The following is a 26,515-nucleotide window of genomic DNA, read 5'->3' on the forward strand; positions in this document are numbered from 1 at the left end:
AAATACATAGTCCCAAATCCCAGGCTTGCAACTGCTCAAGGCAGGCTGAGCCTTCTTGGTAAGGCTGGCTCACTAGCCTGAAGCCGTCTTTAGTGTGTGTGGTGGTAAAATGCTTCCTTCCCTGGGAGCTGAAATTATAATAATTATAGTCATAAAATCTCTCAGGACTAATTAAGGTACAGTCTTGAGATGATGGCTAGTACCTGTGGGGTAAAAGGTCTCACGTACTGGACTCCTAAGTAGTCTGTAAATTGAGACCCAACACATCCAATCTCACAGAACAATTAGAAATAATGAGCAGAAAATTGTAAAGCTGCATGCATGCGTCTGTGGCGCTCACTTTAATAGTTAATATGCCCAAAGTGCTGCTGTTATTGATGGAGCCCTGCATTGCAGGCTGCCGGCCTCTGTAATGAGATTCATGCCTGTTCCGCTACACCCTGGCCTGTCAGAGTCTTAATTATGAAGGGGCCTAGAGGTACCTGATGCTGTTCTTTTTTCCATAATGGTCTCTATTTCTACAAAACATGTATGATTCTGTCAAGATCAACCTGGAAGACGGAAAGTTACAGTGGTTTGGAAATCCCCAGTCTATAAGGACAGACTACTAGGTAGAGTTACTTGACCAGTCTTCAGGAATCACCTGGAAAGCTGTCAAAGGACAGACTTGGGGCGGGGCAACCTTAGCGTTTCTGATTCCAGCTGGAGGACTTGCATTTCCAGAGTTCTTGGTGACACTAGAGACGGTCTAAGAGTCTCTAACAACCGCTATAGGGAATACAACATTAAGCATCTGAAAGCTAACATTTAATATTTGTTTCCAGACAGAGTCTCCACTACTGGTCCAACCATATTTACCACATGTCACCAGGTCAGAACTCCATGCCATAATGACAGCTGGCTTTGCTACGATCGCGGGAAGCGTATTGGGTGCCTACATCTCTTTTGGGGTAAGAATGTTTGGTATATAACTAACTGAAGTAAATTCGATCTCCCACTTTTTATTTATTGTTTCTTTTTCTTTCTTGTTGCTGTTGGAAAATGACACCAAGAAAGCATCCCCTTTGTTAGCATGACAAAAGAAGCCATTGTTGCTTTGGCATTTGAACATAGTGACCCCAAGGAGACTGAGGGCTTCGCTGTCATATTCCTGGCACCTTCCTACAATTATACCTAACCACAACAAAGTGATAGTATATGACAAGGTTATTTGCCTAAAAATTTCAATCTGGGGGGAAATAACAAAACCCATTATTGACATCAGCAAAGACAGTCCAAACCAGTAATTCTCAACCTGTGGGTCATGACCCCTTTGGGGGAGTGAATGATCCTTTCACAGGGATCACCTAAGACCATTGGAAAACACAGATGTTTACTTTACAATTTTGCTACTTTCCTACCAGTAGCAAAATTACAGTTATGAAGTAGCATTGAAAATAATTTTATGGTTGGGGGTCACCACAACCTGAAGAACTGTATTAAAGGGTCACAGCATTAGGAAGTTGTAAGAACCCTGGTCTAAACCAAGGGTAAGCAAATCATATCCCATGAGCCAAATCTAGATCCCGCTAGATTTTTCTAGAAGGCTTTGTCGAAAACTAGATTCTCCTATTCTTTTGTTTTGTGTGGTTGAATAGTTTGACCATCAAAGCCAAATATATTTACCTGGCCCTTTGGAAAGGGCTTCTTATGCAGAGCAGTGTTCTTAAAACTTGATTTGTTAGGGTCCCCTGGAAATTTATTAAAGGTCCTAATTTTCTGGCACACACCCGTGAGTAATTAAACAAGAATTTCTTGGAATGAGACCTAGTCATCAATATTTTTTGGCAAACCCGAATTCTAAGAGCTGGTGACCACTTTTTAAGGCTGGGATATGCTGTGGCCCCACATTGATGTAGAACCTAGCAGGGAAATTAGCAATGCAGTGTGCATCAGGATTTCTTAGAAGATATGTGAACTTCATCCCAGATCTTCACAAAGACCTGGGAGAACCCAGTAGCAGGAAAAGGGGGAAAAATCATGGGTTGCTATGAGAATAAGCAATCTATGAAGTTCACAAATGGTCCACCCTCCCCTGCTGTAGGTAAGAATGCGGTCTTCATCAATGAGCTAGGTGTAATGGGAGTGGGAGAGACACTGTTTGTGGGACTCTGAAAATATAGTCAGGATTCTCTAAAGGAACCGAGCTGATAGAATGGTGTGTGTGTGTGTGTGTGTGTGTGTGTGTGTGTGTGTGTGTGTGTGTACATATGTAGATATGATCTATTAGACTGGCTTATAGGATATGGTCCAGGCAGTTCAACAATGGCTATCTTACACTAAAGAGGCCATGAGTACAGTAGTTGTTCAGTCCATGAGGCTGGCTGTCTCAGCAGTCCCAATCTGGTATTGAAGACCTAGAGGATTCCTGGCAAGCAGCTGGTCTTTCAGTTTACATTGGAAGCCAGATGAAGTAGGTTGTAATGCCAGTGGAAGAATGCCACAGCAAACAGATGGACTTGCCATTGAGAGTGAGAGCAGGCAGGCAAAAAGAAAAGCTGGCTTCCATGTCCTTTCACCTGGGCTGAAAGTGAGGTCCACAGTTAGTGTGAATCATTCTGCTTCAAATAATCTGATCAAGAAAATCACTCACAGGAGTGGCCTGAGGCCTGGGTTTTAGTTTATGCTAGATGTAATATCTTAGTTAGGGTTTCTATTACTGTAAAGAGACACCATGACAGTGACAACTCTTATAAAGGAAAAACATTTCATTGGGGTGGCTGATATTTTCAGAGCTTTAGTCCATTATCATCATGGTGGTGCATGCAGGCAGACATGGTGCTGGAGAAGTAGCTTAGAGTCCTACATCTTGTAGACAACAGGAAGTGATCTGAGACACTGGGCAGTATCTTGAGCATATATGAGACCTCAAATCTGCCTCCACAGTGACACACCTACTCCAACAAGGCCACACCCCCTAATAGCACCTCTCCCTTTGGGTGCCATTTTCTTTCAAACCACCACAAGTCAAGCTGACAACCAAGATGAGCCCTCACTGAAGGGGAGAAAATCCAGAACAATTCCAGTGTGGAATAGGTGAGAAGGGACTAGACATGCAATGAGAAAAGGAGAAATATTTTACACAACAAAGAGAGAGAGGGTGAGTTAATGGTGTGTAAAGAGAGAAGAGGCAGGAAGAGTAGGGACTGTCCATTTCTGTCCTTTCTCCATGTTCCTTCCACCTCGCACACCCCCATCTGAACTGGGAATGTGACAGAATATGGACTGTAGGGCCAGCTGAATGTTCAGAGACAGCAGAGGAGTTGAGAAGTCTTTGAAAATTCTTACAATGCAGGATTAGGTCTCATCCCAAATAATCAGATTTAAGTTTCGTGCTTTTCCCAAGGAGGTGTCAGGTGACATGAATTCCTGTCTTGTCCTCTACTCCCAGCAGGACTGGGCACACTGGGAGTGGCTGTAGTTCCAGACCTCCTAGGAAACACTAATCTCTGGCCCAAGATCAACCTCTTCCTTCTCCACCACAGGTGTCAGCCACACACTTGCTAACTGCCTCAGTCATGTCGGCGCCGGCATCCCTGGCTGTGGCCAAACTCTTCTGGCCTGAAACAGAAAAACCCAAAGTAACCCTCAAGAATGCCATGAAAATTGAAAGTGGGTAAGTCGACATGTCATCTAATTAATAATTGTACAGGCTAGGGATGCCAAAATCGACTTTGATAATAGAAAGAAAGCACAGCCAATCTTGGCATCAGAATGGTATTACATTTAATTTCACAGTGACTTCTTAGAGTTTAAGGATCAAAACAAACTCTTTCCATCCTCAGGAGACCCTTTTCAAACATCTGCTTCTTAAGTGCCTGTGATAAAGGTGATTCCGAGGAAATACACCCAGTGTTCCCTGAGCCCTGCTCTAACACTGTTGGGAAGCCACAGGTGACTGTTTCCAAGGTCCCTTGTGGAATAAAAAAGCCGCTTCACTTTCCTCTGCTCTATGAAAAAGAAATAAAAAGTGGCAGAGGGACTGCAGGAGCTAAGATATTTATAAGTATCTTATACTTCACATAATTTAACCAACGCATGTCTGAGCTTCATCCTTTATTCACATGGAAATAGTCATAACCAGAAGTATGAAAACAACTTGTCAAAAGGATTAAATAAAGGGTGGGCATCCCTAACCCAGAAATCTGAAACCAAAACCGCTCTGAAATCTGAAACGTTGTGAGTTCTGTCACGATGCCACCAGTGGAAAATCCGTGCCACCCAGCTCTGTTTTAGGCACGGGTTATTTAAGATACTGTATAGGGCTTGCAGGAGGGCTCGGCAGGTAAAGCCACTCATTATACAAACCTGGAGACCTGCATTTGATCCCCAGAGTGGAAGGAGAGAAGTAACTCCACAGAGTTGTCCTAGGACCTCGGCCATACACATTATGCTCACACAAAAATAGCAAATAAATATTTAATTACTCTCAAGTCATGTGTATTAGGTATATATGAGATATCAGTTAATATAGTTACATTTTAAGCCTTACCCTCCTTATGCAAGACTCCTTTTTATGGATAATGCAACAATCCCAAACACCAAAATAGGAAACATTTTTGGTCTAAATAATTGGGATAAGGAATAGCATCCTGAAGGTTCCACTTAGAGTCAGACCATGAAGATTTGCTTAGTATATTACATAAGGTATGTTATGTAAGGATACAGCCATGTAGGTGAGTGATAAAGAAAATGGAGGTTTACCCCTGAGATTACAGGGGTAAATGGGAAGTCAGAGACGAGCCCACAGAGAGAGTCAATCTTTTTTGGGGGGAGGGGCTTAAGACAAGGTTTCTTCATGTAGCCTTGGCTGTCCTGAAACAAGCTCTGTAGACCAGGCTGGCCTCGAACTCACAGAGATCCGCCTGCCTCTGCCTCCTGAGTGCTGGGATCAAAAGCGTGCGCCACCACCGCCCTTAGGTGATCTTAAACGATGTGGCAGTGATGCAGGCTTCCTTTCAACTGCTACTTTTTAGAGCTAGGAGATTTTATAAACATTCCCTGGTGCTATTTTTGATAAATAGTTTTTAAACTTATACAATTTTGTCACTTCTTTTTTTTAATTATAAATGCCCCCAATTTAAAAAGCACTACTGGATTAGGGGTGGGAATGGGTATGTATACTTAGTGTGCATGAAGTAGAGTGGAGTCCCACATCCCCACCACTGAGAGTCAACAATTCTAAGCCCCATGATGATTTTGAGGCTGTAAGTGACTGAGTACTCTGACGAAGGCATGTGTCTAGGGGTTCACCTCTTACTCAGCAACCATGATTGGGCCATTGCTGTGCTGAAGTATCCATCCAGAGATACTCTGTGGTAATTCTGGAATTCCCATTTTTTGATGAAGTGATTCAAGAAATTTCCTGGAGGCGGCAACACAGGGTGCATCCTCTTCCATTCCCCTGGTAGCAAACATTGCTGTGAATCTGATCGCCTTCCTGGCCTTATTGTCTTTTGTGAACTCGGCTCTGTCCTGGTTTGGAAACATGTTCGACTACCCACAGTTGAGTTTTGAGGTATGATTCTGTCATGTTTTGTTTCTGACTATCTTTGTTTAAGTTTAGGAACCAGGTATGATAGCTCATGTCTTTAATCCCATCACTTAGGAGGCCAAGACAGGGATTGCCAAGTGTGGGCTACAGAGTGAGACCTAGGCCCAGGAAACAAGTCATGAAAGTGTAGCAGCCTTCCCCAACCAATTATGTTGTGCTCCCTCATACACTATAGACACATGTCGGTCCCCCCATCACCCCGCCCTGTGCTGTCTTCCGTCATCCTCTCTCCCCCAGAGCAGCCGTTCTTTGCTGACCTCTTCCCAAGAATGCATGCTATTCTGATGACCCAGTTCTAACGCAATCCCTGCTTTAGTATGCTTTCTACACTATGACAGGACACTTGATTGGGAAGCTTATAAAGAAAAAAGGCTTGTTTAACTTCCTGAAGGCTGAGATCCACAGTGGGGGGATTGTATCTGGTGAGGGTCACATGCAGACCCATGCAAGACAGAGAAGAGAAAAAGGCACATTCAAAATGGAAGGGGAACCGAGGAGCTGACTGTCTTTAAACAAGTACTCTCTCAAATTAATTGATTCCACAGAGAACTAATGCAATATAAGAAAGACACTCATTGATTTTTAAGGGCCATGTACCCATTGATGCCACTACATGAGAATCAAGCCTTGGCACCTGTTTTGTTGAGGACCACCCACATGCTCCTGATATATAAAGACGGGCAGCTGAATGTAAGGGGTTCCTTGTGCCCAGAAGAGGCAGGAACACCCCAGTCACTAAGGGGCGGGTGGCAGAATTAGAGGCAAACTGCTGTTTAATCAGTGTCAACACCTCTGTCTCTTGCAGTTCCTTTGTTCCTACATCTTCATGCCCTTTTCCTTCATGATGGGAGTCGACTGGCAAGACAGCTTTATGGTCGCCAAACTCATAGGTTACAAGACATTCTTCAATGAATTTGTGGCTTATGACCACCTCTCAAAATGGATCAATTTGAGAAAAGCAGCTGGACCCAAATTTGTGAATGGCGTGCAGCAATACATGTCGGTGTGTATAATTATCACATAAATACATTGTGATTTGTTCCTCTGTCTGTCAGAAACTTGAGTGATAGTAGAAGAGAACAGTCCAAAACCTTGATCTTGTAGAGCTTATAATGAGCCCAGCATAATTTGCGGTCATGTTATCTTGACCATGTGATATTTGTGTGGAGAAAGGAAGAAAGAGAGGGAAGGAGGGACAGAGGGAGCGGGGAGAAGAGGGAGGGAATTAAAGACTATAAACACAGACCTAGGCTCATATGAGCTGAGACTGGCATTGGTGCCCAGATTTATCCAGTGCCCTGTATGCTCAAAGTGGCGGGTACTAAGGTAACAACACCAGGGCACCACTGGCCTCTGCTCGTCACCTTTGTGTTACGGTAACACAACACCCAAGGCAGGCAACTTAAGGCAGCAGCTCCTCTTGGCTCACAATTTCAGAGCTTCTGGTTCCCGACCTCGTTGCTCTTCTGTACAAAGCAGTTCATCGAGGTGGGAGCATCCAGCAGGGGAGGACTGTTCACCACAAAGAAACTGGTGGGTAAAGAGAGAGGAAGAGGAGAGGACAGAGTCCCAATACCTCCTTCAAGGGCATGGTCCAGGGACCTACCTTCCTTTCCTGGACCTGATTTCCTGTCCTAGCTTGCTTTTCTGTTGCTGTGATAAACACCATGACCAAAAGCAACTTGGGAAAGAGGTTTTGTTCAGCTTACATTTTCAGGAAAGTTCATGACTGAGAGAAGCCAAGGGAAGGAACCTGGAGGCAGAGACCATGGAGGAACACTATTTCCTGGCTGCTTTCGGGCTCACATTCAGCACCTTTTTACACAGTCCACCTGCCTAGAAATGGTACTGCCCACAGTGGGCTGAGCCTTCCTACATCAATTAGCAATGAAGAAAATACCCCACAAACATGCCACAGGCCAACTGATATAGGCAATTCTTCAGTTGAGGGTCCCTCTTCGCAAGGAAGGGTGTGTCAAGTAGATTTGTCCTCACACCTGCTGAAGGTTCTGTCAACTCCCACCTTCAGCCCAGAGGCCTGTGGAAGATACTCAGTACAGCAGGTCTTACCTTCTTGGAGCTGATAGTTGATCATGAAGGCCTCTTCTAGCATCACGGGTTCTGAGAAACTGACTACATGTCCCTCTGCACCTTATCACCCTCGAAAGATAACGAGGCACCATTGGCACTGTGACAGGGAGGAGGGGAGATAAAACGCTTCCGTCCTTAATGGAAACCTGGGGTCAGTCACCCCATCATCATGCAAAGAGGCAGTCATGTCTTAGGCTTTGATGGAGTGAGGAACTTAACTAGGATGAAGAAGTATCTGCAGCTGAATGACCAATTTATTTCCCTCCAAAGATCAGAATCATCACATAAAGAAGTGAGAGAAATGGGCATTTCTAACCATCTCTGTCTCTCTCTGAAACAACACATTTGGAGTTAATGTCCCCAGCATTAAAGCTTATTGCCCAGTATTTAGATACTCACCCAGAGACCACCCCTTCCTCCCTGGACTCCCCAAAACCAAACATGAAGTATATAAGTGGAGTGACTGCCCCGGGCATCCTCATGTCAATGACTTTGGCAGGGGCACTGCCCCACCAATCTGACAGGAATGGGGGTCGTGGGTCTTCTGTTTCCACTGTTCGTTTTTCAGGTAACCTGACAGTGGGACACGGACAGCTATCCTCATTGTCTGGATGCCATCTAAAGCGTTTGTTTCCCTGCCCAGAGTAAACAATAGGCTAAATTAACTGACATGTTTTCTACTTAGCCGTTGCCAGGAGAAAGTGCTTTTGTTAATGAGCAAAGCAAGCTGCCAGTTCTGGCAAAACTAATTGGTTCTCTGAAAAGCCTGTTGGGAAAGGCGGGGCCCCAATTGTAGAGATGATTCCATTTGGGAGTGAGTCCAGCTGAAGGCAGGCACACAGGGTCCATGTGAAAACAGTTCTGCTCTTATTGAGTCACACTAGGAAAAGCAGTTACTCCAAATTTCTGAGCATCTTGGCTCACACACGGAAGACCATTATCTTCTTAGTACAGCCCGTCTCGTTCCACTGCACAATCATTTGACTTTGGGGGCAAAAGAAAGTGGCATCATCCCAGCCTCCTTTTCTACTTCTGATAAAACTATACACAGCCGCGTCTGCACACACCTCTGCCAGCAATGAGCACTAAAGTGTTAGATGTCTCCTATGGGGTCTGGGTCAAGGTGCTGCATATTTTCCTCAATCTTCTTTGTCCAGGGGCCTCTCAGGCCTTGTTCTTGGTGTGATGCTGATATGTGCATATGCCATACTTACTCTGATAAGCATATAGGTAACACTCTTTTTCCTTTTAGGATAAGTGACTTAGTCTGGACCTCACTGATGGTGCCAGGCAGGTGGAGCTGTTTTCAGTGTCCACCAAGTATAATCATCCTGTGTTCACACTCAATATAGAGTCAAATGCTGTTTGTGAGATGGAATCTCTCAGAACAAGGGTCAGTCTGGATACCCACTGTTTTATATAATGTGCTGCCCCGGCCAGCGGGGTGTCAACGGGGGCGACCCACCTGCGGGAGAGAATGAGAGGGACGGGGGAGACACAAAAGGACGACAGCAAGACAGTGTGTTCTGATCAAGCTGCAAATTTTATTCTCCTCAGCAGGGCTTATATAGCATGGGAGGGGGAGGGGAGGAGGGAAGGAGTGCACGACGTGCCGTACGTGCAGGTGAAGGGGGACATGCAGGTGAGGGGCTACGTGCAAGTCGTGCAAGTCGTGAGGCTGCTAGGTGGTAAGGTCACTGGTCAGGGCCCATTGTTCTGTTGTTATGCTACCTGACCTGCCTGACCTGTTCTTTATCTTCGGGGGCATCCGGTTTAGGGTAGGGGCTTGTTCTCTGGCTTAGCTAGTACTTTTCCATGGTCCATGTTTGGTCTCTGACAATGTGCAATGGCTCAAGGCAGTCCTCAGTTTGACCTCAACAGGGCCTTTGCCAGGTTGGATGTGGTCTACAAAAGCAGTGTTCTCCAGAGAAGCAGTGTGCTCTACAGAACCAGTGTGCTCTGCAGAAGCAGTGTACTCCAGAGAAGCAGTGTGCTCTGGAGAAACAGTGTACTCTAGAGAACCAGTGTGCTCTGCAGAAGCAGTGTGCTCCAGAGAAGCAGTGTGCTCTGCAGAAGCAGTGTGCTCTGGAGAAACAGTGTGCTCCAGAGAAGCAGTGTACTCTAGAGAAGCAGTGTGCTCCAGAGAAGCAGTGTGCTCTGCAGAAGCAGTGTGCTCTGCAGAAGCAGTGTGCTCTGGAGAAGCTGTGTGCTCCAGAGAAGCAGTGTGCTGTGGAGAAGCAGTGTGCTCTAGAGAAGCCGTGTGCTCCAGAGAAGCAGTGTGCTCTGCAGAAGCAGTGTGCTCTAGAGAAGCCGTGTGCTCCGGAGAAGCAGTGTGCTCTAGAGAAGCTGTGTGCTCTGCAGAAGTAGTGTGCTCCAGAGAAGCAGTGTGCTCTGCAGAAGTAGTGTGCTCCGGAGAAGCAGTGTGCTCTGAAGAAGCAGTGTGCTCTGGAGAAACAGTGTGCTCTGGAGAAGCAGTGACTCACCAATCGGCAGAAACTTCTGTGCTGGACCCTTTAACCTGAGAGACAGTCACAGAGCTTGCAGCCTTGAGTGGGAACAGAGCCAGCCCCACACGCCCCCTTTCGCTAATTCACTTTTGTCTTCCCACTGCCCCAGGAAAGGCTACTCACTCTTGCATTTCCAAATGGACACCCTAACATTCTCCTGGGATTGTCTGAGCTGAAGAACAAAGGCAGGCTAGACTGTAAGGAAGCTCCTGTTACAGCTCAAGAGTTCCTGTTTACTGATATAATTAATTAATTTCCCTTATGGCCATTAAAAGACAACACCACCACCCCCCAAGACCTATTGGCAACTAATGACGTTTTTTTTTTCACTGTAGATGACTGTATTAATCACTTTTCATTATTGTGACAAAATACCTGAGATAAATCAAAAGGTTTACTCAGAACCGCTGTTTAAAGGCTTCATTATGGTTGCTGGTAATGGTAAGGCATGAAGGCATGTTCATGGTGTAGGTCAGGAATCTAAAGAAAAGGTTCAGTATTACAACAAACCCCTTCCTCCAAACCCATCAAGCTATGAATCCATAAAGGGAGCAATCCAACTCATGAAGCCAAATATCTCCCGAAGACCCCACCTCTAAACACTCCTACGCTGAGGACCAGGCCTTTAACATGAGCTTCAAGATCTACCATAATAATGACTTTTGTGTGTTTGAATAAATAGACTGTATTAGCATCTATGCCATCCATCATGCATGCCACTTTTCCTTTTCTAGCAGAGCAATATTCTGTTTTATGGATATTCACAATTTATCTATACATTCCTCTAACAAAGAACATTTGAGTTCTAAATGTGAGGCTCCTGTGAGCAAATTTGCACAAACATTCATGAGCAGTGTTCCTGTGAGCCTGCGTCGTTATATCTCCTGGGGTGTAGACACAGACAGTGTCAGTTGAGTGAGACATCATCTCATTGACGGGCTCTTCCTTGTAACCACTGGCTTTCGCACATTCTCAGGAATCTGTGGGCCCTTTGGATACATCATGTGATACATTCTATTTTCTTTTAAACTGTAATTCAGGCAGCATGTGTGACCCCAGTGAGACTCCACTGGTTTACTAGGAGAGCACCATTGTATAACGTTCCTAAAGGCAATGCATAAGCATCCCAGATGAATGCATAAGCATCCCAGATGCTTTATGTCCTGACATACTTAGTAATAGGCAGTTTCTGTTTTTTAATTTTAGCTCTTTCAGTAACTGACAAAATACCTAAAATAAATCAACTTAAAGAAGGATTTATTTTGGCTCTCCATACAGTGGTTGGCGTCCCTGGTGACTAACACTGAGCGTCGTTCCATATGTTTATTACCCATTTGCATATCTTTTGTAGCAATGTATCCAAAACTTGGACAATAGTCTTCTTTTTTAATTATAGCAGCTCTTTACATATTCCAAGTAAGTCTTTTGTCAGATAAATATAGTGTAAATATTTTCTGAGACCAACTTCTTATCTCCACCGACTAGTACTGTGTCTGTTATAATACAGCAGGTGACCAAGTCATATGGAGTATTAGAAGTTATTAATAAACAGGAAGTAGCATTTCTAGATGTCAAATCCACTAATGCCCAGTCTGTTGTCGGTGTTCCTTGAATCTCCACCTTCTTTCCAGTCTCCCTCAAAATTCAAGAGCACAAAGAAACCATCAATGGTTATTAGATAGTCTACAGTGTGTACTTATTTATCAACATTAATTTTGTAGCCAATGAAGCCCAGTTGGGGTGTCAGATTTCTGAAGGTGTGTCAGATCATGTGCACATCAGTGTTTATGCTTGCTTACAGATTCGTTCGGAAACCATTGCAACTTATGCCCTCTGTGGTTTTGCCAATTTTGGTTCCCTAGGAATAGTGATCGGCGGACTTAGTAAGTGAAAAGAATATTCTTCAACAACAGTTGTGACTTTATGAGTCCATCCTGCTCTATAATGCTGTGTCAGGGAAAATGGCTCTTCAACAGTAAAGTCCTCTGGGGTCTATGTTTTATCCTTGCTCTGGACTACAGTTTTCTTATGCACACTCTAGTATTCAAGATAAATATGTTCCAACACATAGATACTTCTCTCAAGCCAATATCATCAGTCTCTTGATTACCAATGCTCATAGATTTATAATAGCTATCTGAAGGGGAATTCTGGGGCCCATGGAAGTTTGCTATAGAAGATGCTATCATTTGTTACTGATGTCTGCCATGGGTGTAGATATAGATGGCAACAGCTAACTAGACATCCATCATCTTGCTGATTGATTATTCCTGGTGCTCTTTGGGCCCTTTGGATAATTTTATGACTTGTTTCTTTTCAATTGACCTGAGAGTCCAGTCACAAAAGAGTTATCAGAAGCTATAAATCTGGGTTTCTAATCGACCTAATCTCAAATGCCTCTTTCTCTTCCAGCATCCATAGCTCCATCCAGAAAGCGTGACATTGCCTCTGGAGCAATGAGAGCCCTGATTGCAGGGACCATTGCCTGCTTCATGACAGCCTGTATCGCTGGTATGACATTCATCCTTCATGCCCTGGGTGCCCACAGGATAGCAGCTTTCAGGGAGGCAGGCTTCCAGGCTGCATGTGCAGCATATGCTGCCTCAGAAAGCTGAGAATCAGAGCAGGGCTAAGCACACTGTAAAGTGAAATGCGTGGGATGGAGTGGAGAAACTGAGAACAGAAGGCGCGTTCTGTAAATTATGACTATAAATGGCACTCTGTTCCTTTCCAGGCATACTCTCTAGCACCCCCGTAGATGTCAACTGCCATCACATTCTAGAGAACACCAATTTACTCAGCAACACAACGGAAGTGGTGTCTTGTTGCCAAAGTCTGTTGAACAGGTACTTTTTTATTATGCTGTGATCTCTTAGTAATAATAAATCCAACTGTTGTGTGTCTTTTCCTGGGGGAGATGTGGGCAAGTATCTATTCACTCCAGGTAGGGCACAGACAATAGACAAAGTGTACAGTTCCTCAAAGCCCTGCCTGCTCGGTGAACCAGTGAGATTAGTAGGCTTCCTTCCAGAAGTGTAGGTAGCCCCAAAATGGTAGTATCAATGAAAAGTCTCATGCCAGTAAGGGTGACGACTTACTGTGTCATAGGGTCCCACCTTCAGTTAACCTTCCATGTGATGCATATTCTAGCACCTCCCAAAACTGCATGTGGTTGAGAGGTGGGAAGTGGTAGATGAGATCCCAGGTAAAAGCTTCTTGACCTTCCTCCCCCATCTTATAGGAAATGCTAATCGATCTCTTAGTATTACCATAGACCTAGCTATCATGGTATTACTGCACTTACTTGGTTGCCATGACTACTGGCCAAGTTTATCTCTGCTCCATGACGGTGGGCAGAAAGGCAGATAGTGTGATCATGTTATCTTAGGAGCAAACAGCCATACTACAGTCCCAGCATAAAGACCACACCCATTTGTTTTCATGGCTTCCTTAACTGTTGATTTCAACTGTCATGTGAGAAAACTCACGGCATTTCTGACAACCCTGTGCCTTTCCTTTTCAGATAAGACTAGAAAACTAGAAACTAAAACACTTCCCTAGGCTGCTCACAAGTGTATAGCATTATACACTTTGTGTGAACAAACTCGCTTAAACTTTGCAGTCACCATGTAAGTTAGGCTCAATCAACTTTCCCTTTGCATTTGACACAATGAAGTCTTGCTGAGGCTGTGTCTATTCAAGCAACACTAGCCTCAGCATTATCAAGACAAGAACTTCAGGCTTGTCCACAAAGCCAGTGTCCTCAGTTATTGCTGCTAGGATCTCGCTCTGGCCTCACCTCAGGTCCACAGTCCTAGAGATCTCAGTTGAAAGAATTTGGATGAGACACACAGAGTGTATAATATTTGTTCCAGAGTAAAGAGGAGCAGCCTCAAGGGATGAGAGTGGACAAAGGCCAACCTACATTTTTAGATAAGCTTTGTATTTATGCAATTTTAAAATCCTTTCCTGAGGAGTGTTTTCCTGTCCGGGTGATTGGCAGGTCTGTTTAGGTTAGTTCTTAAAGGGGAGGGCAAAGCTTTGTTCCTTACAGAAACCTTCTAACTAGATAGAGATGTCAGGATCTCCTAGGCAGTTTAAAATGTCCTGTCTCCACCCAGGGACAGAGATAAGACCAGATCCCACTCTTGGACCCACAGAGAATGTGTGACAGAGCAGATAAGAAGAACTAAAGAAAGAAATCTGTAAACACAGCCATGCTTCCCCAGGAATTGCCTTTCTTTGGCAGATAGCAACAGAACCCTGCTACCTCGGCCTGCAGACCTTCTGTCTAGAATTTCATATAGAATTTAAGGTGGTCCAGTTGTGAACTGGACCCTTCCTTTGTCTGCCACTAATTTTCACCTGCAAAATTAACAGGGACACAGGAAGTAGGGGCAGAGGCTGATTTTGTGGGATGGAATCAAGCATCAATGACCTCAAGACTGCTATTTTCTAACTAGCTACCTACCATTTTTCCTCCTTTTACTGCCTCATTTTCAAAAGAAACCCGGAGATCCTGGCAGCATGGTGAAGGGCAAAGGCGGATGAGAGGATAGGCTACCATTGACTCTTGCCATGCATCTCCACCCTCTACAGTTTTGATTTGCAAGATCAGTGCCCTCACATGTTCTTATTAATGTACAAGCAGTTTTTTTTTTTTTTTAGATTTTGGTTTTATGTGTATGAGTGTATATGCTTGTATGTCTTTGCACTGAGTGCATGCAGTGCCCATGGAGGCCAGAAGAGGGCATCAGATTCCCTCAGGACTGGAGTTACAGTTGTGAGCTGCCATGTGGGTGCTGGGAATTGAACCTGGGTCCTCCAGAACAGCCAGGGCTCTTAACTTCTTACTCATCTCTCCGACCCCTGTTCAAGTGTTTTGTTTTGTTTTGTTTTGTTTTGTTTTGTTTTGTTTTGTTTTGTTTTGTTTTAATAAGAATTGATCCTATCCGGTCACTGCTATTCTGAGATAAATAGGGGGAGTCCTCAAGGCCACCCAGAATATTGAGAACCAAAACTAACTAGCCCTGAGGGGTCTCTGCCTGGGAACAAGGAAATCAATGCATCCCTGTCTACACCCTCCTGTGCCCTCTGAGGCCCAACTAACGGTTTGGTTCTGCTCCCGCCAGCACTGTTGCCAAGGGACCAGATGAGGTCATCCCAGGGGCGAACTTCAGCCTCTACGCTGTGAAGAGCTGCTGTGAGTTGTTGAACCCATCAACACTGAACTGCAGCTGGGTCCCCAATACACCGTGAGCTCAGCCATGTATCCAGTGGGATTCTCTGTGCAGATGCTGGATTTTCTGCTCTGGAGGGCACAGAAAGCTATTGCCACAGGTTGATGAATCCACCACGGACTCAGCTCTAATGGCAAAGAAGGAGGAAAGTCTGGAGTGACTCCTTCTGAGTGACAGTGTCTCCTCCCTCCCTTCCCTTCTTAGCCCACCCTCTCTCCATGGAGAACTTCTATGATGACGTCCCGAACCGAGGTGTGATCTTCAGTCCAAATAATGTTCTCTTCCTATTTTCAAGGATTTCATGAGAAAATATATGTATATGTGTGCATATATGTGGTAGCCCCCAACAACTGGGCTATGACTTGGCCATACCCTCTTACAGTGCTCTAAGTATTTGAAGGTGATATAATTTAAACACATCTCAAGTAAGGTCATCCCACCTCTGCTCTACTTATCTGAAATACCTTCAATTTGACTCTCATGGGAAAGAGGGCTGACCTGCAATGACCCACTCATTGGCTACCCTCTTCTTAAATCAAGAGTCCTTCAGAGAACCATGCAGGCCACATGAAAACCAATATAAGTCCATAAACTTAGAGACTTCTAAGCAATCAGTTTATGTATACCTATGATGCAATAATTCCCCCAAACTTCAACATCTTACAAATCTTTTCCTCATATGTTTGAAATGTTCAATTTCAAGATTTAAGTCTCATAAACTTCAGAGACTTGTAAGCACTCAGGTCATATCTTTTTAAAGTTAATATTGTATTTTCTTAAGAATATCTTTCGCCGGGCGGTGGTGGCGCACGCCTTTAATCCCAGCACTCGGGAGGCAGAGCCAGGCGGATCTCTGTGAGTTCGAGGCCAGCCTGGACTACCGAGTGAGTTCCAGGAAAGGCGCAAAGCTACACAGAGAAAACCTGTCTCGAAAAACCAAAAAAAAAAAAAAAAAAAAGAATATCTTTCATTTGTTCTTTGACAATTTTACACATGCATATAATGTATCTTGATCACACCTACCCCCAACTCCCAGTCTCCCTTCCCTCTCCTCAGACATCCCTCAACATGCCCCATCTCACATTCATGTCTTCTCTTTGTTCTGTAACTCACTGAGTCTGGTGCTGCCCGAGGGAATGTTGACTTGATCTTGTGCAAGTGACCATATCTATAGTGAGTTCAGGAAGGCAGAGCCAAGTCGTCTCCAGAAGACAGGATTTCACAGCACACTTCCCCATTCCCTGGCTCTTCTGTCCCCCCGGCTTGTGTGCTACTCCTGTGCCTTGAGGAAGTTTGTAGAAACGTCTGGTTTGGGGCTGAGCACCCAGTAGTCTCTTATTCTCAGCACATTCATCAGCTTTGAGTCTCCGCATTGCTGAAAGTGGACTTAATCTATGCTGTGTCCATTTCCAGTATCCAGGCCAAAGAAGCAGCCCCTGTGGGGCTCACTGACCTTAGGGGAACATGCACAAACAACATGACAGCTCCTGGAACTTCTGCTAGGAGCCAGATTTGGTGGGACCCTCCTGTAATCCCAGCACTTGGGAAGTGAGACAGGAAGATTATGAGTTCCAAACCAGCATAGGGTACCTAGCAAGACCATGTCTCCAAGCAATAACAACAGAACTTCTGTAAGGTTGTAATATTCTTAATTTCCACTGTATACTATGAGCCAAAGTAAGTCCTGTGACAGACATGATGTCTGTGGCCATAAATGAATTATCCTGTCACAGGAAGAGAATGGTGAACACTTCAAAGAAGTAATACAGTAGACTACCAAGGTGCCTGTTATCCATGTCTCCGTCATTGGGTAGACTGTATTTATAGGCAATTTACTGTGCAATTTTGTTATATTCCTGATGACAAGACTGTAAAACATTAGTCCTCAGTCAAAAAGCCATGTAAGGACCAACCATGAAGGAAAATCAATGCTGACTGAGATGGGAATGCCTTTCATTGATTCTTCCATCAATCAGCAAGACACTGGCATCACCACACATGCCATCCAGGCACCGGCATCACCACACGTGCCTCCTGAGCGTCCAGACACCAGCATCACCACATGTGCCGTCCAGACACTGGCATCACCACACGTGCCTCCTGAGCGTCAGCATTTGGGTCATGTCAGCAGGGCAGCGCAGACACTTCCGAGTCAAACAGGGACTCAAAAGGAAGAGACTCCATGGGGAAAGGGTGACACAACACCTTAAATGATTTATTGTTTCCCCTTCTGATCATGCACAAAAGCAATTTTTTAAAAATAATCTACTTATAAATAGTTGGAATTATTTGTTGTTTTTGCTTTATGTTTGGTGGGGAAGGAGGAGTTACATGACTTCTTATTCCTGAAGTAAATAGATCAAGATAGTTCTAATTTTTTATTTACATCAATCTCAGTCTTTAGACTTTAGGAAAATCCATTTGCATGTCTTTGTGCTCCTTAAGGTTTAATTACAGCCTACGGTGCCACATCATGAGTGTCAATTATTCGTATGTTGTCTGTTCTTTGTCTGCTGTAGCTACTGTCTTCTCTCTGGTGCTTTCTAACTCACTGACTTTTTTCTAGAATTTTCTAGGGATTCCTGAGAATCCCTGAAAGGACCTCTTTGCTGCTTCTAGTGTGCCTGTCTGTCAAACTGTTTTTAACTGTTGTCTTGGTCGTTATGATTCCTTGAATGTTTAACTCTTCTCTGAGCCTGTTGGCTTGCTTCAGGGAAATCAATTACTACCATGTTTGTCAACAGGCTTTCCTCTTTAGTTTGCAAAATAGACATTTGTAATGAAAACAAGGATTATGTTAAAAACTGGAATAGAAAAACCTAACATATATAATAGTTTTGTATAAACATAAGTATCTTTCTCTCCACTCTGCCCACCCTGGTTCTCTGGCCAGCAGAGCCACAGAGCTCACTGGTAATTGATTAGTACACACACCTTTCTTGTTTACACCAACACACAGAAGCACGCAGGGGATTGGCAACTACAAAAGAGCCAGTATTTGCAGGCTACCTTCCACTTTTTTTTTTCTTTTTTTTCAACATCTGGATACACACGTGTGTGGCACTCTATAAGTGAGATAATATAATGCCAAGGAGGGGATGGAGTTAGACTTCCCTAGTGTTCGGATCTTGAATATTTCCCAAAGGTTTATGTGTGGAAGGTTTGTTTCTCAGCCTGTGACACTGCTGGAAGGTGGGAGACATTTTAGGAGGCCTAGCCCACTGCAAAGAAGTTAGGTGCTGGTAGTATGCATTTGAGAGGGATACTGGGATCCCAATCTCTCCTTTTTCTATTTCTCTACTTCCCGGTCACCAGAAAGTGGGACAGCCAATTCCACTACCCACCTCTACCATAATGTACTATGTTGCTACAGACACAATACTGGAAATCTAATCAATCATGGGCAGAAACCTCTGAAAGTGAGCCCAAATAAACCTTTCTTCCTTAGAAGTTGATTGGGCCAGGTGGTCTGCACAGATGCATTCTGTTTTCTTTCTGCTTGCCTCTGCTCCACTGTCCCCAGGCCATGTAGATATAACCAAGTTAGATCACCTGATAAAGTGGCCGCTGTCACTATGCAGCCCTACCTGGCCTGGAAGACACTATGTAGACCAAGATGTCCTCAAATATGGAGGCCTACCAGCCTCTGCCTCCTGTGTGCTGGGATTAAAGGTATGGCTGCTTTGCCTGGCTTTTCAGACACATTTAAAAAAAAAAAAATACTGGTTGTTTGAGAATTTTGTTCAACGTGTTTTGATTATATTCATCTCCACCCCCCCCCCCAATTTTTCCCAGATCCACTCCTCTTCCTTCCCACTCAACTTTGTGGTTTGTTTGTTTGTTTGTTTGTTTGTTTGTTTGTTTCTAAACCCACCAAGATCAATTTGTACTGCCCCAATATTCCTCAATGAGTGGTCTTCCACTGGGGCACGGCCAACTCAATAGAGGCCACACTCTTATCAAAACTCGTTTTTTCTCTCCCAGCAGCTAACAATTGCCAGTAGCTCCATGGCTAAGGGTGGAATTTCATGCTTGAGGCAGCTAAGGTGGGCTGTGTTACCCGCCTTCCCCTTCCAAGCTGAGATATGATATGATCAAGCCACACTTTAAGAAATTAAGTTTGTTCTTTGGCAAGTTTACACATGTGAGTGTTTGCCCTCTGTTTCTGACTACAGTGTGTTATTCTTTATTAAAATACATATCCGTTCCTGTTTATCCCCATGCTGGTCATCCCCAGCACTACAATTCTGGTTTGCTACTTCAAATAGCGTGTGTACACGTTCTTTACAAACCAGGGCCTTCCTATTCTTACAACAGTGCTGTCTCATAGAAAACAATACCGTCTGGGTGTGGGGGTTCGTGACTATATTCCCAGTACTTGGGCACTGAGGCAGGAGAATTGCCCCAATTTCAAGACCAGTCTGAGCTACACAGTTCTAGACCAGCCTAAACTACAGTAAGACTCTCCCTAAAAGGAGTGGGATACAATCAAATAATATGTAATTTAAGATTCCCAAGTAGCCATCATGTTTAAAAAAAGAAAGAAACAAACAAACAAACAAAGAAAAACAGTAAGGAGTAAGATTAATTTAAAAGTATTTCGAGGAGATGTTTTATATTCCCTTATTGAACAAAGTCTTTAAGATCCAGTGTGCATATCTCAAGCAAGGTACTAAAATTTTACTAGAAATGCTTTATCTGTATTTAGATTGCATTAAATTTAAAGCTAAAAAGTAAACTCACATACCCAAGTTCTCCTAAACATGCTTAGTTTCCAGATAATCGAAATTAATGGTTTTAATTTTATATTAAAGCATAGTTGGTTTCTCCATAGTTTAAGCATTAGTGGCAGCCCCACTAGGCAAAGCAAGGTGACAGGTGTCTTTCTGGTAAAGTGTATCTGAACTTCTGGTGTTAATACAGGGTGCCAGGTGATTTTCTGGAGAAATATGTGGTCCTGATTCTCACCTGCCTTGATAAGACGTTCTCATTCTCCCCTCCCCCTCTCCCGCAACACGTTTGCTTAGTTCTCACACTGGCTTCTGAATGTCCTCCATCTAACTGAGGTGGGGGTGCGGGTATTCTGAGGCACTGGCTAGGTTAACAACAGGAATATCGGCTGGTTGGCACCCTGAATGTGTCCCGTCCAGGCAGTGTCACAAGGTCCCTGGGCTGGCTCGGTGCTGCTACCTCCTCGGGAAACCTCTAATGGAGATGCTGGTGCCATTTGAGTTCCACTCACTTCCACAGGCGCAGAAGCAGCAGCCGCTTGTTCTCCCAGTGTGTCCTCTACCCACCTGCTAACCATTCTGTGGGCTCATGTGTCTAAGGCCTCAGATGGTCCATGCTGTGACATTTACTTTGGAAAATTCTTCCAACTAAAAGTTCCCAAAAGCCACAGGATACCAAATAAAAAGTTCAACATCAAGTGTGGGATACCCGCCTGTAGTCAGACCTTTTCGTCGGGACCACTAGCTCCCCAATAATGACACAGAGACTTATTATTAATTATGAAAGCTTGGCCAGTAGCATAAGCTTGTTTCTAACTAGCTCCTATAACTTAAATTAACCCATTTATATTAATTTGCTTTTCACCTTGTGGCTTTATTACCTTTATTTTGTACTGCCCATGCTTCCTACATGTCTGGCTGTCAACTCCACCTTCTTTCCAGGGTACTCTGCCCCAAAAATCCTGCCTTGCTATTGGTCATTCAGCTTTTTATTAAATCAATCCGAGTGACACATCTTCACAGTGTAAAAAAAAAAAGATTATTCCACAACACCTGCCTTACAGCTGTTTAGGGGTGTCCTGGAGAACCCCATTGTCCTTGACTACTTTGCTCACAGGACGTGGAGAATCAACTTGGTACTGACTGGGACGCTTCCTCCCTGCTGGCTAGCTTTTGTGATACCAGAAGGTACCATGCAGGCTGCTGGGGGAGAAGAGTCACCGACAGCTTTATTCACTGAACCCTGAAAGCTGCAGTGATGACTGGCAGATTATGCCCATGACGCACGAGTGACACAAAGATTATGGGCCAATCAGCTGCTCCCTGGCTGGATTTGAGGCCTGCTCCGTGGGAAGAAGTATTTGCTTGATACTATAAATCTGCCCAAGAGTCCAGGACTCTGGAATTCATAGACCCCCAAGAGTGAACCTACTACTATTATTTTCTAAACGAACAGTACCAAACTGTCTTCTAAGTAGATATCTCTCTACATAATATAAATTAGTATATCTCTCAGACCTCATCAGAGAAGTTCCTTTGTGCACTGGACAGTGGTTAGTGCAGAAACTCACAACTAATCAAGGTGCAGAAAATAAGTGTCTGTGGGGTGCTCAGCCTTAGAAGAGAAATTTACATCATACCCTTTTCCAAGGCTCATGGAGCATCGTGGAGATCGGCTGTGCTGGCTGGTGAGCGGCCAATGTTGACGATGCAGCCTCAACAGCAAAGAACTCCAGAATTAAGTACAATGAAATTAAGGTATAATGAAAATATGTTGGGTGCATGCGTGATATTTTCAGAGAATTAATAAAAAATTTTTTTAAATCCCCAACCTTCCTTCAATTTGTCTTTACATTGGTTTATTTTTCATTAATTTGAAAATGCCTTTTCATACACGGCATTATGGCTTCAAATGTGAGTGATTCCCAATTTTATAAATAAACCCTCTATCCCTAGGGAAATCTTAGCACCTCAGCCAAGAATAGACTAGAGTCATGAGATGCAGATAATTTTCTTTGTTTTTCCCCCATTGGTAAAAATCAACATATGCACATACCTGAGTGACAGGTCCCTGTAACTATGCAGAGTACTAACATGCATTCATTTTGCAAATATTCCCACCTAACTGCTCTTAGATTTCTGTACTTTAATTAGGCTGCTAGGGAACTCTAAATAGCAATGATGTGCCTTGCCCACAGAGCTGATTCTCAGTTCCCAGATGATTCTATCAGGCATAGGTATAAAGAAGGCATTAAAGCCAACAAAGAAGACACAGCCCACCAGAAAAGACTACACCAACTGGGCAGGGCCCGGGAACTAAGAAGGAATCATCTAGTTCTACTACACTCTGTGGTCTAATGAGCCGGCAGGGGTCCTGAGAGAGGTCACTTTCTGTGGGTTGTTTCTTTTTTAAGATTTATTTGGTTTTCTTTTTCATGTTGTATGAGTGTTTGCCTGCATGTCTGTTTGTGCACCACATGCATGTCTGATGCCCACAGGAGCCAGAAGAGAACACACGGATCTCCTGCAACTGTTGTTACAGGCAGCTGTGAGCCACCATGTGGGTGCTGGGACCTGAACCTCAGGAAGAGCAGGAAGTGCTTGTAACCATTGAGTCATCTGTATCTCAAACTCGGAGAGGCCACTTTTTATAGGCTGTTACTAATTTTGTTTTTAACCTCAAGCAAATGAATACACTGACTCATTCTGTTTCCTGCTCTGAAGACCATACAAGCTTCTGATAAAAAGTCTGTTATCCTTTACATCCCACTAGCCAAGTTACTATGCACCGTTGCAGGGAGTCCGTCCAACCCTGCTCATTGCCGTCTATGCTGTGCTTCAAGAAGCGCTGAGAAGTAAATCTGTTCATATCAGGTCAGCCCTTCTAAACTATTGTGCATTTTGCAAAAATGGAAGGACAGTGCTTGTGCTGGTTTACGTCAACCTACGCAGGTAGGCCTGGGCTGCATAAGAGGGCAACCTAAGCAAGCCCTGGAGAGCAAGCCAGCAAGCAGCATTCCTCCATAGTCTCTGCATCAGTTCCTGCCTCCAGGTTCCTACCTTGAGTTCCTTGCCCTTGCTTCCCTCTATGACGGACTGTGATCTCTAAGGTGAAATAAAACCCTTTCTCCCCAGGCTGCTTTTGGTCCGTGTTTTATCACAGCAACAGAGACCAAATTAAGACAGCCAGTGATGATTAGCCTCCAAAAGGAGCAAGACAGAATGCCACAAGGTTCCTTTATGCTGAAGGGGATGTGGAAACAGTCTCCCACAAGTTTGAGAAAAATCATTTGGCTTTGACGTCATATGGATATAGTGTACGGACAGTAGTGGAAGTGGGGTGGGGAAGAAACGTGAAAAACAGTTGTTTGAAAGTGCTGTGGAAAAGTCACTGTGCGTGCATACTGAGCTCTGCTCAGTAACAGAGTCTGCCTCCAGCAGAGTGCCACCAGCTGAAAACTGTGTTATTTGGTTGTTATAAAAAATTGTTCCTGCTTATCTGGGAGATGGGCCAGTTCTATAACATGTATGTCTCATTAGAATTATCTGATCAAACACAACCTACCAGCCTGTGACCCCACCACTGAAAGGCTACAGCAGGAGGATCATGAGGTGGAAGCCAGCCTGGGCTACACAGTGAGACTCCACAAAAGGAGAAGGGAGACAGACAGCAAAGAGGAGAGAGAAGAGGAGAGACCGGGAGGAGGGGTGAGGAGGGAGGGAGGAGGGGGAGATAGACCCTGGAGCCCACCTGGCAGGAGCATCTCACAGCACAGCTACTTGCTCTCCTCCATCCGTTCATCAGTCAGCCATGGAGAGCAGACTGTCCAGAAGGTGTGGGTTTCCATGGATACCGAACCAAACAGAAGGAAACAATGTATTCGGACCCAGGAGAGGTCCTTTGTCAAAGAGTGACTTGACTACTGTTTCCATAGCAACAGGCTGTGGAGTCCTCCAACTAGAAAGAGGTGCAGAATGTGATGTGCTCAGGGAGACCGCAGCTGGATACTCAGGGTTTTTGTTTGCTCAAATGCTACTGAAGTATTCAGAAAGAATCCAATCAGAATTCTATTTAAAGCAGGATAAGTAGAGGTTGCTCTGCTCTTCCTGGTCCTCTAGAGAATATGAAAATGAAATTAATTTTTTCTCATGTTCTTAAATTTTTATGTTTTTCCCAAATGTGTGTCTGGACACCATGTACATACAGTACCCACAGAAGTCATAAGAAGACATCAGATCTCCTGGGACTAGAGTTACAAATGGTTCCTAGGAAGTGAATCTTAGTCCTCTGGAAGAGCAGCCAGTACTCTTAACTACTGAGCAATCTCTCCAGCCCCTAAATTCATTTTTAGACAGGGTCTCACCAGGTAGTCCTGGCTGGCCTGGAACTCATAGTAATCCACCTGTTTCTGCCTCCCAAATGCTGGGATCCAAGGCATGTGCCACCATAACCAGCTGGAAATGAACTTATGAACTTTCTCTCTCTCTCTCTCTCTCTCTCTCTCTCTCTCTCTCTCTCTCTCTCTCTCATTCTTTTTTTCTTTTTCTTTTTCAAGACAAGGTCTCACTATGGAGCTCTAGCTGTCCTGGAACTTGCTATGTAGACCAGTCTGGCCTTGAACTCATAGAGATCCACCTGCCTCTGCCTCCCAAGTGCTGGGATTAAAGGTGTACACCAACACCACCCAGGGGCTACTTCACAGAAACCTGGGAGTGGTCTGGGAAGGCCAGACAGAGGTTCAGATTCAGGGGAACTTCGCAGGCCCTGTGCTGGGCCACTCCAGCTGCACTGGTGGGAACACACTGTGATTACAGCTTTGTAAGATGCTCCTATGAAAGTTCTCAGCTTTGTTATAGGAAAATATTAATAACCCTGGGGCTGGAGAGATGGCTCAGCCATTAAGAGTACTGGCTGCTCTTGCAAAGGACCCAGGTTCGATTGCCAGCAACCACACGGAGGCTCATAACCATCTGTAACTCTGGCTCCAAGGGGTCCAACACCCTCTTCTGGCCTCCTCAGGGACTAGTACACATGCATAAATGCAGGCAAACATTCATACATTTAAAAAATAAATATTTTAAAAAACATTAACAGCCAGGCAGTGGTGGTGCACACCTTTAATCCAAGCTTGGGAGGCAGAGGTGGTGGATCTCAGTGGGTTCAAGGCCAGCCTGGTCTACATAGTGAGTTCCAGACAGCAAGGGCTGTGTTGAAAGACCCTGTCTCCACCACCCCCCAAAAAATCAGCTTTATCTAAGTGTGTGTGTGTGTGTGTGTGTGTGTGTGTGTGTGTGTGTGTGTGTGTATTTGTGTTGCAGGGAGAGGGCATGTGTATGTGTATGATGTCTATGGGTGGGTACATGCACACATATGCCACTGCCTGTATACAGATAGGGGAGTGCAGCCTTGTGGAGTCTTCCACTGTGGGTTCCAGAAGTCAAACTCAGGTCACCCACACTTTCACAGCAAGCTCCTTGAGCTACTGAGCAGTTTCACCAGCCCATTATGAAGGATTTCCTCCACTAAACCACTTGTAAAAACCCATTGGGGAAATGACAAACCAGGTTACCTTCATCTGACTCAGACATTTTCTAGAATTTTAACTTAACAGGGTTTCCTTGTGTCTTCAGCCTTTATAATGCCAACATGAATTCAACAAGAAAAACAAAGACCTTTGAGTGGTTATAATCTTTAGGTTCAGTGCAGTATGAAGGAGTCCTAGTTCACAGAGATCCCACCAATGTGACGGCAACAGCAGAGTGGCCAGTGTGCATCTAAGTCCTTGATTATCTGGTATCTATTTATCCAGTCAAAGGAAGGCTAGCAATTTCATCAGCAAATGGCAAAAGCAGAATGCTTTGTCCTTCCCCCATGGCTTCCCATATGTGCAGGGTGACCAGCTGCTCCACTGTGGCAGCTAACTATGCGTACTGCTCTCAACCCTGCTCGATCCTCTAACAATACATCCTGGGCTCTTTCCAAATGAAAGATAATTTCCATTACCTTTCAATAACGAAAAAAGACCCTTTTCATTATTTTGAATACAGCATCTGTCTTTGTTATGATTTATTTAGTAGCCCTTGTTTATATTGCATCCATTTTTCATTTCTACAAAGCGCTGCGGCATTAGCCTCTGCACACGTCACTCTGTAAGTGGATCACCAGGGCTCATGCTGCATCCCTCCACAAGTGTCAAGAGTGGAGGTGGGAATTGAATCTCCAAGTTGTGCTTTATGCAGAAAGTCCGTCCCCTGAGAAGGTGTCCGACTGATACTCCAGAGCCAAGGCCTTACCATCTCATCTCCAGCTGGCAGTTCTCACAGGGGAGGAGAACAAAGGCAGTTAATCATCCA

At 44.4% G+C, this 26,515-nt stretch overlaps 1 protein-coding gene across 1 annotated transcript in view; it reads left to right on the plus strand.

Moving 5' to 3' along the window:
* Slc28a3 (solute carrier family 28 member 3) overlaps positions 1-15,513 on the plus strand; it is a 53,622-nt gene extending 38,109 nt beyond the window's left edge. The window contains exons 11-18 of the mRNA XM_052729274.1: positions 825-950; positions 3,525-3,655; positions 5,389-5,557; positions 6,399-6,596; positions 11,993-12,074; positions 12,604-12,702; positions 12,926-13,037; positions 15,324-15,513. Coding sequence (XP_052585234.1) covers positions 825-950; positions 3,525-3,655; positions 5,389-5,557; positions 6,399-6,596; positions 11,993-12,074; positions 12,604-12,702; positions 12,926-13,037; positions 15,324-15,450 — 1,044 coding nt within the window. The 3' untranslated portion in view covers positions 15,451-15,513. The remainder of the gene's footprint in view (positions 1-824; positions 951-3,524; positions 3,656-5,388; positions 5,558-6,398; positions 6,597-11,992; positions 12,075-12,603; positions 12,703-12,925; positions 13,038-15,323) is intronic.
* Positions 15,514-26,515: the final 11,002 nt, after the last annotated feature.

The sequence above is a fragment of the Peromyscus californicus genome, unplaced genomic scaffold (genome assembly GCF_007827085.1).
Source record: "Peromyscus californicus insignis strain IS unplaced genomic scaffold, ASM782708v3 Scaffold_8__1_contigs__length_139910024, whole genome shotgun sequence".
In the NCBI taxonomy this organism is placed as follows: Eukaryota; Metazoa; Chordata; class Mammalia; order Rodentia; family Cricetidae; genus Peromyscus; species Peromyscus californicus.